Source organism: Oncorhynchus kisutch, linkage group LG26 (genome assembly GCF_002021735.2).
Source record: "Oncorhynchus kisutch isolate 150728-3 linkage group LG26, Okis_V2, whole genome shotgun sequence".
NCBI classification, from domain to species: Eukaryota; Metazoa; Chordata; class Actinopteri; order Salmoniformes; family Salmonidae; genus Oncorhynchus; species Oncorhynchus kisutch.
The window spans coordinates 12649339-12668369 of NC_034199.2; the positions used below are offsets into that span (position 1 = coordinate 12649339).

At 43.1% G+C, this 19031-nt stretch overlaps 1 protein-coding gene across 3 annotated transcripts in view; it reads right to left on the reverse strand.

Moving 5' to 3' along the window:
• LOC109871161 (potassium voltage-gated channel subfamily H member 7) overlaps positions 1 to 17886 on the reverse strand; it is a 49564-nt gene extending 31678 nt beyond the window's left edge. For 2 of the 3 annotated variants that reach the window (XM_031806290.1, XM_031806289.1), the window contains exons 1-6: positions 17500 to 17886; positions 16822 to 17052; positions 6701 to 6856; positions 2920 to 3375; positions 2685 to 2705; positions 1956 to 2170 (exon numbers count right to left, since the gene is read on the reverse strand). In XM_031806290.1, coding sequence (XP_031662150.1) covers positions 1956 to 2170; positions 2685 to 2705; positions 2920 to 3375; positions 6701 to 6856; positions 16822 to 17052; positions 17500 to 17575 — 1155 coding nt within the window. In that variant the 5' untranslated portion in view covers positions 17576 to 17886. The remainder of the gene's footprint in view (positions 1 to 1955; positions 2171 to 2684; positions 2706 to 2919; positions 3376 to 6700; positions 6857 to 16821; positions 17053 to 17499) is intronic. The other variant, XM_031806291.1, reaches the window with a different exon arrangement.
• Positions 17887 to 19031: the final 1145 nt, after the last annotated feature.

Sequence of the window (19031 nt, forward strand, 5' to 3'; positions counted from 1 at the left end):
GCTGTGCATTGACTACAACTCAGCGTTCAACACCATAGTTCACACGAAGCTCATCACTAAGCTAAGGACTCTGGGACTAAACACCTCCCTCTGCAACTGAATCCTGGACATCCTGACGGTCCACCTCCAGGTGGTAAGGGTAGGCAACACGCTGATCCTCAACACCGGGGCCCCTCAGGGGTGTGTACTTAGTCCACTCCTGTACTCCCTGTTCACCGACTGCGTGGCCAAACACGACATCAACACCATCAAGTTTGCTGACGACACAACAGCGATAGGCCTGATCACTGACAACGATGAGACAGCCTATAGGGGAAGGTCAGAGAACTGGCAGTGTGGTGCCAGGACCCTAACCTCTCCCTCAATGTGAGCAAGACAAAGGAGCTGATCGTGGACCATTAACATCAATAGGGCTGTAGTGGGGCGAGAGTTTCCACATCACCAATGAACTATCATGGTCCAAACACACCAAGACAGTCGTGAAGAGGGCACGACAAAACCTTTTCCCCTCAGGAGACTGAAAAGATTTGGCATGGGTCCCCAGATCCCCGAAAAGTTCTACAGCTGCACTATCAAGAGCATCCTGATCGGTTGCATCACCGCCTGGTATGGCAACTGCTCAGCATCTGACCGTAAGGCGCTACAGAGGGTAGTGCGTACGGCCCAGTACATCACTGGGGCCAAGCTTCCTGCCATCCAGGACCTTATAATAGGTGGTGTCAGAGGAAAGCCCATAAAATTGTCAGAGACTCCAGTCACCCAAATCATAGACTGTTTTCTCTGGTACCGCACGGCAAGCAATACCGGAGCGCCAAGTCTAGGACCAAAAGGCTCCTTAATAGCTTCTACCCCCAACAATTAATCAAATGGCCACCGGACTATTACATTGACCCCCCCCCCCCCCATTTGTTTTGTACACTGCTGCTACTCGCTGTTTATTATCTATGCATAGTCACTTCACCCCTACCTACATGTACAAATTACCTCAACTAATCTGTACCCCTGCATACTGACTCGGTACCCCACAATTTTTGACTTTAGTTTATTTGGTAAATATTTTCTTAACTCTTCTTGAACTGCACTGTTGGTTAAGTGCTTGTAAGTAAGCATTTCACGGTAAGGTCAACACTTGTTGTATTTGGCGCATGTGACAAATAAAGTTTGATTTGATTTGATACGGTCTGATATACCATGGCTGTCAGCCAATCAGCATTCAGGGCTCAAACCACCCAGTTTATAATGTTCAGTTAGTATGTGGCTTTCCTCTCCTTTGGATCTTAATGAGCTCTGACAGGCTGCAAAGAGAGACCTTCTATCTGATGATAGTGCTGGAGAAATGATGAGGACAGAGGCCTTTGTTTTATGTTGCCTCAGTACAAGATGAATTATGGATTCTCCCATGCATCTCGACATCTACCGTATCTAATGTGAAAAACCCACCCACCGAATGGCCAATTCAAGGTAGTGCAACCCAGAGAATTCAGAGAGTTCAGTCGGATGATGGCTGTACTTATGAGTGAGAATGGCTCGTCTCTTCTATAGAATGTCATTGTCAGGAGGAGTGCTCTGTTTTCGCCTGTCAAAGAAGGTCTGGTTGTACGGGAAAGCTTGGTGCTCTACCCTACAGCCTGTGCTGACGGTTTGACACTGACGGTAATGAGAGGACAGTCACTATACAGCGCTTACTTGTTGAGGGAACAAGCAGGAGCGATTCTACTGCATACTGTGTTAAACTGCTGGACTTGTTTTTCCACAGAGCAAATGTCACACCTGCTATTCATTGATGAGATTGTTTCTCCAATTCATTGCATTAACAAACATAATGAATAATATAGGCAGCAATGTGTCTGGCATTCATTTGGTAAATGGCTTATTTTGTGGCTCGTACATGTAACATGAAAGTTGTACGGGAAAAAAAGAGTCAAATGTGCTTTCCAGACAGCCAATTGTCTCACCTGTGTGACTTTCTCAGTGACGTTGTGCGTTCTGTCCTTAACCTTGGGTGCTATGATAGTGTTTTCTGACGATGGGGGAGAGTGTGCCTTATTTTCGTTATTCCGCTCCGTGAAGTTGAGCGCAATCAGCGGGATCTTGTTGATGGTGCTGTACTTGTTGATGTTGGATTCAGAGGTGGAGCCCAGCAAACTGGACTTGAGATGATTGAACGGACCTGGAACGTAAAGACAACCCAAAGAAATTGACTGTAGAGAGGTGGTAATACAGTATAGCACAGCTCTAGTAAAGGACATTGAGTAGTACCTGGACAGAGGTCAAAACTGTAGCAGTGAGCCAAACATCACACATTTGATGATGGTTGGTGATCAGGGAAACTGATGGGAAGCAGACAGAGCATAGTGACCACTGATTCCCCCCCCCCCCCCCAAAAATAGCTTTCTTTCATGCAGGTGTTGGGTTGGGTGGGGATGGCAATATTAGCAATCAGTGGAGGCAGCAGGCTTTCATTCAGGAGATGTTGATCAATCATTTAAAGACATTTAAAAAAGCATGACATGACAAAAAAACACTCAACTGTCTAAGTCACAACACATTCTCAAGTGCAGCGCTTCGTTGAGGGTAGAATTTCAGGGAGAAATCATCATCACTCGTGGTTAATTGGCTTGATTAGGACACATGCTTCAAACAGTCCAATGCACAACAAGCATGGTCAGTGAACACATCGTTACCTCTGATATAGCGACCATTGTCTAAAAGCAGCATCAAAGTGGCGAGAGGAAGAGAGAAGATAGAAATAGTACTGTGGATGCAGATATTGTTGGCATGGATCCGTAATAGTATGCTGTAATACACAATTCCTGAGCAAGGAGTACTCACAAGACACAAAGATGACAATAGCTCTGTCCCCATTCGAAATCTAGGGACCACAAAGCTTTCGCTAGACATTTCATCATCCTACTTTACCTTCACTCGCGTGTCGGTCCCTGAACATGCTCTTGGAGTTGCTGAAGCCTTCTATGTCGTGGACGGAGGACGCTCGCCTCATGCTGCTCCCGCTGATGCTGCCTCTGGAGATGGTGTGTGCGAGGCAGGTGGTGGACTGGTGCGCCTCCGTCTGGTACAGCCTGTCCCACGGGTGCTGCTTGGGAGAGGAGTGGTCCACGGGTCCGGGTCCATGCACGCTGGCCTGGGAGGAGTGGTGGCTGGAGCTGATGAGGGCCCGTGTGTCGTTGGCATCGGTGGGGCTGCAGTTGTCCTCGGTCGGGGGTGACTGGAAGTTGGTCAGAGCAACAGAGTCCTCGTTCTGTTTGGGGGAGGGGGAGTCCACCACGACGGCATCTGGGTCCTCTTGTGGAAGAGACTGTTTGTTGGAGACCAGGCTCAAGGCAGCCTGGCGGAATCGGAAGAATCGTCCCTTTCCTAAACAGAAAATGTTGGACGTGTTTATTCCTGCACCAAACAATCAAATGATTAAATTGTGAGAAAGTATGATGTTGAACTGTATACCATAACATGTCAAAGATCTAAAGCATAAGCAATAGCAACGATTATTTCGTCAATTCAGTCACATTTTCAATGAATGCCAATCTCATTATAGTTCTTTGAGCTGGAAGGTGCACTTTCATTTCTCTGATTGTGTGGAATTCTATAATTGGATTACCTTATGTGTTCATGATCAAGAGGAAGCAGAAAGCCGGAGAATCAACCTCTAATCCAATGGCATTCAATGGTACGTGACTGGATAACCTTGATCGGCCCTTTACCCATAGTGCATAGCGTGTATACTGCTGTAATGCCTGTCATGGTGTTCTTTCTTATTTGAGGATTAATGAATTAAAAGTGTTGATACGTGGACACTATGTATTGGCATACACCGCAGGGTATCACAATGTATCATACCGCGTTCAAGGTCATAAGTGAAAACACTTAGCGGAAAGTTAATCTCCTTCCTTAATTTAACAGAGATGGTCTGTCCAGTATCTCATGTGTGCCTCATGTGTGTCCACTGTGCAGTAACGTCTTCAGAGTGACACACAGGCACATATAAACCAGTGAGGGAACTGTAGTTTGGGTTCATTAACAATAGAAGTGGTGAAAGTGAGCCCCAGGCTCACTCATAAATATGAGGCAGCCATCGTTCAGCACCCTTCTTGCATCGTGTCACTGCCATCTGTTTCCATTCCCCAACCACACGTACTTATGTTACAACCCTAATACACAATAAAGCCATCACTCTCAACAGGGCCCCTGGACAGGCCTATGAAATAGCCCCCAATTGCAGGAAGTCTGCAATTTAGACCTGTTTTTTTTTTTTAAATGGACATAGGATAACCTGCCTCAGCATCTCTACTGTAGGTGTTTTGATTTACACTCATATGAGATGCCAGAGGAATGTAGAGGGGCTGCATATTTCAGGTGAACTTCGAATTCCAGTAGTATAGAGTTAGGGTTGCAAAGTTCTGGTAGCTTTTCCAAAATTCTCAGGTCTTCAGGAAATCCCAGATGGAAGATTTCCGGAATCAGAAGGAAATTAGAAGGAAATCCGGAAACTACAACCAGGATATTGGGGGAAAAATGTGCAAAAGTAACTTGAATTTGGCAAGCCTACGTAGTAGCCTACTGGATTCATTACTGCTTTTCTCCTCTCACTTATTTCATCTGTATATAAATGACATCGATCTGTAAACCCAGCATCACCAGACATGGCCTCCTTCACCAGCTGACACACACTTTGTTTTCATCCCCCTGCAATGGCTTGGTATGAATGCAGGTAGAAGCTGTTGATTTATGAATGGTAGGGCAGAGAGCACTTGATCCTCACGGAGCCTTCTGAATTAATAATGGCTGTTTTAGTGTTTTACTCCCTGCTTATGTCAAAATGTACATATGTAGAACACAGTTCCTGTGTGTTTTGTAGAAATGTCAAAGAAACAGGATATAGAAGCAATACAGAAGCAAGAAGACAGGGAATTCAATTTAGAATATGCTTTCTCGTTTCAGCCCCACTACTGTAGAGTATTTATTTCCATTGGGAAGAAAGAGAGAGCATGTGGAGGTCTTTCTCTTTTATACCTTTTAAGCCTTCTAGGCGTCATTTACTCTAAACACATTCATTTTCTATTCCATACAGCAGCTATTAATCCGTCGCAATAACTCAGTATGAAATTAGAATGAAATGGTTCAGAGAGGCAGAACAGCTATTGGTTGCACCCAGTGAATTTAGCTGACAATGAAGTCCTGAATTCAAAAAAATGTATTGTAGTTTATGTGAATCTATACCGCCGTCATTTCCCTATAAATAGCACGGAGGAAAGATTCATTTTCATATGGTCCAATGCATCTCTTTTCTCTGTAATTTTGTACTTCTATTTTTGCTGAGAAGGGAGTTCTGTGTGCAGACTGTGAAGAAGGGATTATTCTTGCCTTCGCTCATACTATTGTGCTAGTTGCTATGATACCTGGAGACAGTATGCACGGGTTCATAATTAGTCCCCCATTGCCCCCAAAATCACTTTGCAAGGGAAGCATATTTGTATGAGGCCAATAACAGCAAGCCGATGCCTGTCGGTGAGGAAGCTACTGATCGATCCCCCAACATGCTTATCTTTTCCTTCTTTCTGTGGCGTTTGATCCCCTCAGTAAAGACCTTTAGTATGAAAATCAAGCAATCCACTCTGATCAGTGGTGCTATGAACACACACACACAAAGATAATGCACACACAGATGACACACACAACACACACACGACACACACAGAGGACACGTGCACCCCCCCCCCTCTCCCCACCGCCTTGGGTGCAGTGCAGTGTTCAGGATTCCTACTGAACCGTGCGGATGGCTCTGCCTTGCTCAGTGAGAGGAGAGCGGCACCTCCAGAATCAGGAGCAAGCAGAGATGTCTTGTTGACATTTACACCCTCTGACACACAGCAGTGGAGGAGATGGTAAAGAGACACAGCCCCCAGTTCAAATACCACTGCTTTGTTCCCTATCTAAAAATAAGCACAGACGAAGCAAAATAAAGAGATGGCAAAATTCCACAATGACAGAGTCCAAATAAAATAGTGAAATAAAAATCTATTCAGTTTACTTGTGAAGAGAAACACAATCTAGTGTGCTGTCCTCCAGATGATAAAATAACTGTCCCGTAAACATCACTTTTAAAAGTTCATATTCTGTTAACTCATACCCAAATAATGGAAATGCCTCATCCTATATTCATACTCGCAGCCAAAGCATAAAAACACTTAAAAACCCCACCTCAAACTTGTCAAACAAATCTGGAAACATTGGACATTTACTTTAAGCTACATTTGTTCCAGGAACCTGGGTTGAATTTCTACAACTTGCCTAATTAGCCTCTTGGTAGATGAGGATGAGCATGAATAATTGCAATTAGTAGTATCCATATGTGTAATTGCCCTTCGATAGAAGAGGAGTGTGTCTTTGGGAACTGGAAGGAAGGCACTTCTATTAGTGGACTGCAAAGTCAGTTAGGGCTCCCTATGTGATGAGCTCCCCCTGATCTAGCTGCGGTCTTACATCATTACATAGGTAGTCTCCTAAATGACACCCTATTCCCTTTATAGTGCACTACTTTTGACCAGGGTCAAAAGTAATGCATTTTATAGGAAATAGGGTTCAATTTTGGGTGAAACATGACATTTCATTACAAAACAAAAGGGTAATACTGCATATCCACATTACCAGTAGACATACACAGGGCAGGAATCCGGATACTCACTGGAGTCAGTTCTTTCCGGGGATGAGTGATTCAGCTTCTCTGTCGAGTCGCTGCTTCCTTCCTCAAGTACGTAATCAAAGTTTAGAATGAACAACATCACTACGCCTTCCTCGTTCTTCACCGGGATTATGTGAGTGTAGCACTGGAAGTCCGTCCCTGTAAGAAATAATACACCTGTCATGTCTAAAAGCGAATGCTCCTCATCTTCTCCTTCCACAGTTGAGCTTCACAACAGCATAACTTCTAATCCATTCTAAGATGGATGCCTGCTACTCTACCTGAGAACGCTCCTATTTAATAATAATAATATAGTGTTGCAACCCATGAAATCCTCCGCTCTCTGAGCAGAGAGGAAAATCATGTCCTGCAAAAAAAGAATTTCGACCCCTAGATGGCAATACTTAGAGAGATGATTATTATTCCAATTATTATTTTTCCTCTAGCAATATTGATATCGTAATGCCACGATGCTAGCACCTCTCTTAGTGCTAAGTGTTCATCATGAATTCCCTAGTTCATCATGAATTCATCATGAATTCCCTGCCTTACTATCCCTTTATGATAGTAAGGCAGTTTGCTGATTCGTCATGGACACAGACTGGTCAAGAGGGCACCTTACAAGTAGTGTGCTTTATCCTGGACTCAGCACACAGGCCAGAGCTTGACATTGCGCATACAATGTGCCCAAATGGCACCATATACCCTTTATAGTGCACTACTTTTGACTAGGATTCATTGGGCTCTGGTCAAAAGCAGTGCACTACTGTATACAGCGAAAAAGGGTATCATTTACAATAGACACATAGGAGGACAGGACTACGCTTGGAACAGAGTCAACTCCCAGGGTTTCTACTGGGTCATGCCAGACCCACTACCGCTGAGCTGCCTCCTCAAGAGGAGGAAAAATCCACTATCAAGATCTTGGCTGCGTTCCCCGGTCAAAAGTAGCGCACTAGGGAATAGGCCGCCATTTGAGACAAAAAGTATCTTTCTTGTGCCCATAAGATGGCAAATATCTGGAATGCACTGACTGGATTATAGAAGGATCAGTACCTTGGGATGAATTTCTCCAGGCAGAATGGAGCAAGAAAAAGAAACCGACCCCCACCCAGTGAATATGTGTTCTACGGAAACGGAAACATTTAGGCTACCTCATAGTATATGCAAAACATGGAATGCAACATTTCATCAAAGCTTAAATCATCTCATCAGCAAATCAGTATTATGTTCGGTAATAGTAGTACTAAATATGTTGTACTTCAATTATCGCGCAAACCCCTAAAAACCACTAGGATATCCACACCAGAACTTAATAGGGTCAAGAGAGTTTTAAACAGATTGCAAATGACTTCAGCACTGCTGGAGACACTACATCAAAACAACAACAGTCTGCCAGCCTGAATGCTTGTCATGCTATAGCTGAGCCATGCTGTAATAATATAGGAAGAAAAACTTGACAACGCCATCAGCACCTTTTTACGTGAGATTGACTGTTCTCTTCCAGTTACCTCAACTCGGCTGAAGTCTGTGTCAATTAGTTATATCACATATGCTAAAGCTGCACTACTATCTAATTACCAACAAAAATGGTGATACAGGAAAAATGGGTTTTGGTTCCTTAGGGTCTTCCAATCTATTTAGAGCCGGTGCAATATGTTAGGCCAGCTTCCCCGAGGCCTCGGTAGGGCATCAATGTCAGGAAAATTGTGTTGCTCGCTTATTTCAAAGGATACCAAACAAGCTTCTCAGAAAGCATCGTAAACAGAAATACATACTGAAATGTTAAGGGTCCTTCCATATAAGCACGTAGAAACTATATATGTTTGTTTGGCTATATCATTTGAATAGGAGGCATTCCTTCAAAAAGAAAGGAGGGCCAAGGCACTCTCCATAGAATTCATTAAAAGGCCTTTATTTCTATGGCATGTTCAATGGAAACAAAGATTAAAAACGCTGGCGTGTTTCAGCTGCAGGGCCTTCGTCAGGGAGTACAAAGACACGATAATGCAAAGTCCTCTTTTTGAACAGCTTTTTCTAAATCAACCCTGATTTGAAGAGGGAGTGGTTGCAGAATTCATTGGACAACACCTAGTATGCAATACTCTACACATTAAAAAGTGAAATACTGTAGATATGTTATCAAAATGCAAATCAAGGTGAGACCCATCAGAAACCCATAGGCACCTTGAATATGACTGGGCAAGGTGGTAAGAATAGGAGAGACATCTTTTTTTATAGTACACTAGATCACAGCAAACATGGACCACCGCAGTCCTTATTGCAAACAAAATCATTTCATAAGCGCACATTGTCGTCAGCAAATGGAGGGCCAGGAGGTTGAGGGTGGTCTCCTGTTGCCTATACATGGTTTAAAAATTAATATAGCCTTGGTACTGATGATGCCGATTTATCTGATGGCTAAATCTGTCATTAGATCAACTGATGATTTTCCAGCCCTAATCTCTTAGTGCAGCCTCCATAACCCTATATCTCCATAACCCTATATCTCCCACTGCATTATAATGCCATCAGCATTATCATTGAATTGTAAAAAGCGGGTTCAGACTAATTCAGAGTCATGCAGAGTAGAAGCACCAATGCCAGAGAGAAATAAATCCTCTCATCAGTGGGACTCCATTTCTCCCAGAGTCTCAATGCCCTCGTAAAACAAGCCGCACATCTGCTGCCCTTCTAGGAAGAGCACCCGATGTGCAGTAATAAGCAATATGCAAAGAAGATCAAAAGATGCCCATCCGCCCCTATGCAAATGTGTCTCTCACCGTCTACCAGCCAGGCCAGCAGAGGACACGTTACCAGTGTTCACAGTAATCTCCTCAGAGCTGGATCTCACATCCACACTGCCAGTCACATTCATCGGCAGTAGGCTGTCTGTCTGATTAAACATAACAATCCTCTGTTGGTCTGCATTTACATGTCCGGATTTAATAGGAGCCCCCATGGCATGGCCATTCTTCACAACAATATTTTATGTCCAAAACTGTGAAAAACATTTACATTTCTATTGGATTTGTATTTTGTACATTTAGCAGACACTCCTTATCCAGAACGACTTAAAAGTCCGTGCATTCAACTTACAGTAGCTCGGTAAGGCAACCACGTAACCACAATTCTTGTAATTGTGGTGAACTGGTGATAAGGGAAGTGCCTTCATCTGGTGTGGGGTTTATAATGTCCGTTGTATGAAACTCCTCACTCATCTCCTCTGCTATCAATACTGCTCATTGTCATTGCTTTTAATCATTAATCATTCATCGATTTTAGTTAACTGCATTTAGGTCCCCCCCCCCCCCACAATTACACGGCGGAAATGACCCCTATTCATCTCCTTGGACATCTATCTCAGCAATAAATGATTCAGTGCATACACGGATCTTGTGTCTGTTATTTGGCATACATTAATGTTTCACACTGCGTCACGTTTTAGATCTGTGGAAACTAGCTACTGTGTGAGGAGAGTAAAAAAAATGCGGCAAGGAAGAGGAGACCCAGAATGATTCTGTGGCAGCATATTTGGGAATTGATTTAACTTACCAGATGGGAAAAACAATACCCCGCTAAAAGGCTGAGATATTTGGGTGTCTCCTCACCCTGTCTCCTGCTGAAAGTCACCTACGCAGGTGTATAATAGCCAACATCCTCTTTTTTTTTTTTTATACCTCCCCCGGGTTGATGAATATAAGAATCCGAATCATCATGTTAGATACTTCTGATGACATATCCGGCCTAGTCATGTGATCTCAAGATTATTCTGTCACAATACAAGATGGTTTAACGTTATAATATGATGTTAACATACACACAAATGCACACACACACACACACACACACACACATGCTTACTCTAGAAATAAGGTACAAGCAAATAGAACTCGGGAGTGAAACAGGCCAATCATTTCCTAGTCCTGGTTTCATGTGGTCAGGGGACTATTCACACCTTTCATTGTCATTAGGAAGGATTGTTATGGCAGACAGACTCTGGTGTGTTGATTGAATGGAGAATTCCCCAGTTCATTCCCTCTGCCAGTACACGGATCACATCAGACCACGTGCATGATTGTGGAAAGCGGCCAGGATAAACAGTGTTGCGTACACTATGTGCACCTCTCAGGTTGGTGGTAAATCACACTGAGAAGCACTGGGAAATGTGCAATAAGAGCATTTAGTGGTGCATTTGACCTATGGTTCAAGACGTGTTATTCAGTGCTATACATATCCTAAACAATTGCGTTATTAGTTGCGTACCAGGTTGTATTCACTAGGTACCAAATGGCAAACAACGGAATGAAACAAGGAGGGACTAACTTGTCCAACACGAAATATTGTGTACACTAATGAATAAGACCCAGTTACCACCTCCTCCCTGTGTGAGTTGGTAATCATTTGCAGGCAGGTTGGGATAATTGAAAGTGGCAGGTTCAGGAGAATACAAAGGTCTAATAGTGTACATTAGTGTCTCTCCTAGTGATTGGATGTCTATCATTAATTTCAGTAGGTGGGTTCAAGTTTCCCTTCAAGTGTCAATCTAGCAGCCCCTTCAGTCCCTAAGGAGCTGCCTCAGCCCCGAAGCATGATCACGGTCTTCAGACTGGCAGAAGGTCAAATGAGATTTCCAGCGCTTTTACCTTCTGGTCCCATTGAATGTCAGATTCCAGGCCACAGAGAAATGCAGATCATACTGATATTGTGGCCTTTAAGGATAATACACCTGTCATGGAAAAAGCTTTTATCAAGCTGACGATGAATGCATAAGCTCAGCGGGCAAAGCAATTGTGTGATTCCTAAGATGCACAGATATGAGGCTTCGGAAAATAATGTGGTAACTGAAAGATTTGATAGTCTTAGAATTTCACATTTTTTTCCAAAAGTCTGCAGAGACATAACTGATAACAGAAATGGATTCTTAATTAACTATATATTCAATGTGTTGACAATAGTGAAGTCTAAATTGTAGACTGTAGAAATTGTATATCTGAATTTGTGTTACTTTGCATACTATACACATGATGACCGTACATCACCTTGGCATTGCAAACTATAATTTTCCTTTCAATGCTTTTCAAGTATGGATAAAAATAGATGTCATTCCTTACCAATGACTGCACAAGGTCAATGTCTTGCCAGTCCCATAGAAGTATTGGGCCCGTGTGAATACATAGATACAAGTGCTGTATGGATATCAGTTCCCATTTCAAGATGATGGAAATTACATTCGATTCTATTTCCACCATCAATAATTGAAAAGATGGCTGCACATCGAGCCATTATTGATTGCTAAAGGTCTACAGCTGTGTTGATCTCTTCATCTTGGAAATACTTCTCTGTACGGAAGCACTCTGGCGAGAAAGAGAAGTCTAAAGGTACTTTTTAGAAGGGCGGGGCCCTAGGACAGTTAGTTACGAGCAGTACTTCCCACCCCTTAAACACAGGACCTTAAGCACTCACCCATACTGTTTCGGATCTTTATGGGCACGTCGCATTAGTCGAAACTAAATTGATATAGGCACACGTTATTTTGTTCAGCAGACGCGTCTTAAGGTTAAATGCTATGCTAGTGCAACGAGGGGAGAAACATTCCCATATTAAAAAAACATTTAACACGGATCTTCATTTTTTGGGGGTTCGCTATGAATCCCAACATGTAGAGAGAGAAAAACAGCAGTTCCAGACGGAGCAGGCGATACATGAGTCATGACACTCTCTGCGGTTATCGTGCTAATACAATGTGACGTGGTTGTTGCAGGGCTGTGTTGCGGAGGCCATACACAACCACACAAGGGGCACAGCCAAACGAGAGGGGAATGTGTAAGGGGAGGGAAGGCATACTAACCCTTTGTTTGGAGTCTGTTGGCCATGTGGCCATATCTCGCCTCCGTTGAGACTGCCCTAAGCTAGTCATCATGGCCTACTTTCATCTTTAATCAGTGTCCTCTAAGTCATCAAGATGAACACCAATTTCAAGTGCATCTTACTGTATGTGTTTTGCTAGCTAGCCAGCTAGCTGATATTTGTCATCCAATGGGCTGAAATAGCTAATTGCTGGCAAAAGCTAATTGGAAGTAAAACAGATGGTTTGGTGGCCGTTGGATTGGATTCAAGAGGGTCCCCCATGAAATGGAGATATGAATTCATATGTGGATATGTAGGGCGACTGGCCAAGGCGTGTGTTTGTGATGTTCAATACTCCATCTGCTACCCACTGTACTCTGTGTTAATTCGCTTTTTGTCAGATGATAATTACAGAGAGCCTGTCTAGAACAGCATTTATATCAGGCCCATTTTATCGAAGATTTCTGCGAAATCTACTAATCTAATTCAAACCTGATATGTTTTAATTCAATCCAATCTTTATTCTGATAGAATGGGTTCTTTCTAATAAACGTCTGACCTTGGCAAACACTAAATGTGCTTTGCAACATACTGGGAGTAACCAAAGAGGCTAAGATCAATAAAAAATGCGTGCACCTCTTTTTGAGCGCAGCCATCCAGGTCTCCCGAAGCAGCCAACTGTGAGTGCCCTGTGTCGTCCCCCCCTGTCGTCCCCACCCTCCCCATCACCCTCCAGCTCCTCAAAGGGGAGTCACCTTTGAAACCCTGCACCCACGCATACCTCAGCAGCATGGCTAGCTATGCTGGGACTGTTATGTATTTAACTTCAGCGTGCTGCTCAGTGTCAGCTTCCCTTTGTACTCACTCATTCAGTTCCAAGGTACTATTACACCCCTCGGAATAGGGCCGTTTTTACAAAGCCCAGCAAAGGAAGGTATTTATCTCGTTGATTATGAATCTTCTTTGAGGGGGAAGGCGTTGTGATTTCGGATTTATCTCCTCTCACAACTATTTACTGTTCAACACCGAGATGAACGATAATGTGCCTGTGGCGACGGTTTTGGATGTGTATCTCACTGTGGTCTTGATTGTCCTTTTCGAAGCATACGCATGAACAGCTTCACTTTTCAGCTTTTTGCAGGGCAAAGAGCTAGCGATGTGTTGCTGATGATGTCGTCACCCCCCCCCCCCTCCACAATGGGAACATGACACAGTATGAAAACCAAATTAGAGATGCTTATATTAAGAATGACTATTCCCATCTGCAGTTTTATACTAACATGTCTGCATGACTATGATTCATTTGATAGTATCGCACTCCTGTAGACTGAGAGTGAGCAAGCAAGAGGGAGCACCTGAGGTCTAACACCATCGAGTTGTGAGTCATGATTTAATATTGGCCAGACACACTTCCCCTATTTCCTATGCCGTGACACTATCGCCTATCCATCCTTATGCTCAACTATTCCTCTATGTTGTCAACACTGGTTCAGCCCTATTGTGTCTAATGTCATTACCACTCGGTGAAATGTGATAGGCTTTAGCTAAATGCTTTAGCAAAATGGGGTCGACAAACAACTCGCGTCGATAGGCCCATTGCTCGCAAGGATGTCATGAATCTTGCATTTGTGTTTCCATCTACGGGAGCCTGTGGATTGTGCCCTTCCATAGCCCTGTAATGCATTTACGCGGTAAGCTGCTCACTCCCAGTCACCGCAGTGTCATCCTTGACATCTTTATTCATGAGCTCTGCGCCTCACTCTAGACTCATCTGAGGAGTATTAAGAGTCCTGTCTCGAGGCACGGGAGGGAGGGAGAGCGAGTGTAATGATTAAGTTTGAATGTGTCGTATGGCTTTTACTCTGCTCCCATTCCTTATTAACCATGATTGACACATTGAGTTTATACAGAACTACACGGAGACTAAAGTGACCTTAAAACCCTGCTCTTCAGAGAGGTACTCCTCACCAATGGCTCCCTAGGTTACTTTGTGTTGTTGTCTTTCTCCAGGATTCTAAAACAATCTATTCGACTTACTCGAGGAGCATCTGGCTCTGATTCCCACGTGATTAGCAGAAATATGTCAAGGCTAATGACTGCTGCTGCTGGAAGGTAAAAAAAATTGAACTATTTGGATTTTCCAGTGAATCTACTGTCATTTTTCACTATGTACATATATAGTGAACGGCAGAGAAAAAGTTGGGTTAAACGCTCTTTATTGCCGTGAGAACAAAAAATACGACCTGCCTGCCTGTCATCATATACCATCCCTTGAAAAGAGGAGCGACACTGCAATGCCTTTGAGGGGTGAATTATACTGACCAAAAAGCGCACTGCCTGACAATGGCAGGAGGTGGCATTAAATTTTTTGATGTATGTAATTGAGCAGCAACTTCCTTTTAATTCACTGTGAATTCACAACATTGCTGCCTGCACTGAATACGGTTCATACCATGTCTGGAGTCAAGCTAAGAAAGCACTAAACCCATGTGGAGATAGTGGCTCAAGAAAATGGAACCCAAAGAGGACCGAAGGTCCACATCTGCTTTTCGGATTACATCTAGAGGAGTCAAGGACCTTGAACATATGCTGGAATAACAATGCCTCATAGACATAATGCACAGTACAGTTAGAATGAAACCTGGTGTCACCCCTCACAGGGATGAAGCTCAATACAGTAGCTCACATGTACTTTTCTTGCTCAGTTCATGTGCTCAGGAAAAGCCATAGAATTAGGAATTAGAATGGGATCTCTATGGGGAAAAACTCGGAACCGACAGTTAAATCTAATTGAGAGGAAAACATAAAGGCCCACCTTTTGAAGCTGGTGCGGCATCCCAAAAGGCACCCTATTCCCATAAGGGGAATGTGTAAGGGGAGGGAAGGCATACTAACCCTTTGTTTGGAGTCTGTAGTGCAGTATGTAGGGAATAGGGTCCTATTTGGGATTCAGCCCCTGGTTCCAGTCTGATGATGGTACATTGATTACTGGATGAATTGTTTTGTTCAGACTCTCATAGATTTCTCTATGAGGGTTGTGACTGGGCATGGCCCGTCTCGCCACTGTTGAGAGATTACACAGGACGGCATGCAAATACTGCAGTCACTCATTGATTTATTGTCATTGTGAAACAAGACGACATTGATTCGCTGTTAGCTACTTGTGTCGTCATTACAATCGTCTGGAACAGCCTTGGAGGAAGGCAGGTGAGTCGCAGCATATTGTGCTCTAGACCAGAGTGAACTGAGACAGCACTTTCCTTTCCTCTGTCAGTCACAGACAACACACTACTCCCTACTGTGCCACGGCAGCTGACCAATCCCCATTGACCTTGTCAGAGTCAAGATCCACTCGCTCTGCTGCATGTGTCTTAGTGACGACTAGGACCAAGAGAAGGTACAAACTACCCTATTGCCACGGACAGTCTCTACTATACATACAATTGGAAATTGATAATATGCTGGTTCATGCTCCTAGATGCTGTATATCACATGATACCTCTCCAATGCCAAGGTCTTCAATAAATTGGAATGTTCAGCCTTCTGGCATTGTCTGCCAAGCCACTGATTACACCTCCATTACGCAATGGCAATTTAAAAAAGAAATCAAGCCAGATATCATTGTCAAAGGTTATCTTGCTTCCTCGCTTAGAATATAATAACATTTACTGAAACTCTCACATCACACCTCATCAAAACAATGATATCCATAATGGTTTAAGACCTAAATTGTTATTGTTGGTAGTTAAATACAATATTTTCCATAAGTAGCACTGTTCAGTAAATGCAAAGGAAGATCCGCATTCTACATAGACAGGAAATATGGATATTGGTAGTGCTTTCCTATAAATGCTAATTGCATATAAATGCTGTTTGCTCCATCCACATGAATAGCGACATTTATCGCACAGGTCAATGGAGACACTTTCTTAATTGAAGGAAAATCTCTCATTACTTCTCATTGTCAAGTGCACTGTCAAAACTGCATAACCTCATCTCTGCTGTGTTCACCGATTCTCTCGAGTAGGATATCAGCACATATAATCAAAACAAGGCTGCATCTCAAATGGCACCATATTCCCTTTATAGTGCACTAAAACCCAAAGGGCTCTAGTCCAAAGTAGTGCACTATTAAGAGAATATAGTGCCATTTGGGACTCACATTGAGGTGGACATCTTGTGGTGGGACTGTAGCTTATGATTTCTCAGAGACAGCGTGTCACACCTAGTGTATAAGGCCACCTCTCTGTCGCTGGCCCGGTTGACTGACTCACCATCTTTGCGATGATATGTGATTTCCACCTTGCGCTCCTCTGAGCCCATCAGAGCCTGGTCCACCTGGCTGATGGCATGTGTGTCAGTGTGCTCGCCGTGGAGGAATTCACAGGTGCACGGCTTCTGCATGACGTCCGGTCTGGAGTAGCCAGTCATCTCACAGAAGCCATCGTTACAGTAGATGATTGCACAGTTCTGCACCCGGGCATTGGCTATGACAAATTTCCTATCTGCAAGAAAAAGGAAACAAAAAAACACAATGCTATCAAACCAATTGGTTTTTGTGGTGTCTATATTTGAGGTTTATGAACATTTTAAGAGTATTTGTAAATTGAAGACAGTCCATTATTTGATATCATTAATACAAATACAAACTGTCGAGAAGTTGTAAAATATCACTTGATTTCTGAGAACATCTATTGACTAAGACTAGAGCATAACAGAATACATTCTTGACACTGCTTGATGTGTTCCTCTAACGCATTCTTTAAATGAACAAACCCATTCTTAATTGGAGAAATATGAACGTTAATTCATACGACCCAACAGCTTTTAAAAACCTAACTTTATGCCCACTCTATACCCACTTTTACAAACAGACTAATAAAACACACGAGCCACAAAGCCAAGAACAACACTTTAGATTAGCACGAGGATACCAGGGATGTTATACTTACTCTGTCCCTCGAATTTCCGTATTATTATCCCAAGAAATGTATTTTGTGGCGCAACATGACCTCTTCGTACAGGCATGATTATTCCGTGCTCTTGTGTAAAGGCGCGTTTGCAATGAGACCCTGAAGTTACTGTTGTTGCCTCTTGCTGATATTTCCTTTGTCACAAATCATTCTCGGCGCACTCACCTTGCACTTTAAATGACCTTTCCCAAATTCACTAGAATACACTTCAGCCAGCATGCATACCAGAGCATAGGAATGACTCCTTGCCGATGCGTACGGAATCGGGGAGGATTTCTGCTTTGGTCAGATATAGTTTGTAAACCATTTCTAGTTGAAGATGGATGCGATGTTGACGTTCACTGTGGCGTTGTGGTGGACAAGAATAGAGGACAGAGGCTGATATGCCAGGGGGAGTGACGTTACCCCCCTAAGGGTTTAGTGCACAGCGCTGCCACCTCGGGTAAGGTTAATTTGCAGTGCTGAGAAACTACAGTCAAGCAATCTCGACCTGCACATACAGTATGTCGTGTTCAGTGCGTAGGTAATATGTGCGCTATGAGTTACATATTTTGTCCTTGCTATCTGTGATCATTGGGACGTCGTCCCTGCCAATTTTGAAGTTGAAATGTAAAATGGTTAAGGTTAGGATTAGGGTTCAGTTAGGGTAAGAGTAAGGTTTAGGATAAGGACGTCCTAAAGATCCCTGATAGCGCTAACCTTGGCATCTTTGAGCCACGTGGTTTTTATTTACGTAGACTATATATGTTATATCATCCATGGACAGTATAGGCTATATATTCATGAAAATGGCTTTGCTCGGTGAGTTCATAAGTACAAAAATAATGAAGCCACAACGAGAAATGAAAGATGTACTTTATCCACAGTATTTGTTATGCCATTACTGGGCAGCTTGAGCTTTACCATTTCGAAATGACAACATGAAAGCGTTCTGTAACAGCTCGTGAGAAGCCTATGCTGTTATAGCACACGATGACTTGTCCATGGTGCTGAAGTTTCAGACGCTAGATTTCCTTATACAAAATACTCTTTAACGCTGTTTTTGACGTTTTTTTTAAACTTGCATTGTTGTGTCTTAATGTGTAGCAAAACAATTCAAATGTACTCAATGAGTGTTATATTTGAACTCGTGAAATCCCTAAATGACCAATCGGCAGCTCTGCTAATCTCTGTGTAAACAAATGCAAATGTGTGCAGAATGAAAAGCCCTTCTTACTGTCCTGCAACATCTGTTCATATATTTCAGTAGGAGCGCACCACCCATCTTCTCCAATAAAACAACCTATTCAATAGATGGCATGTGTACTGCACTGTCCCCTTCTTTTTTTTATGCCTCCTTTCATTTTAAGCGTTTACTTGTGGTGTGTAAAATCTTGCATCATATTTTGTCTTCCAGCGTTCTTTTTTAGAGAGCTATTTTAATCTCATTCTGTCATTATATCAGAGTATTTGAACTGCATGCAAATGCACAACATAGCACATGCAAGACACCTACAAGTAGCCGACAAAAT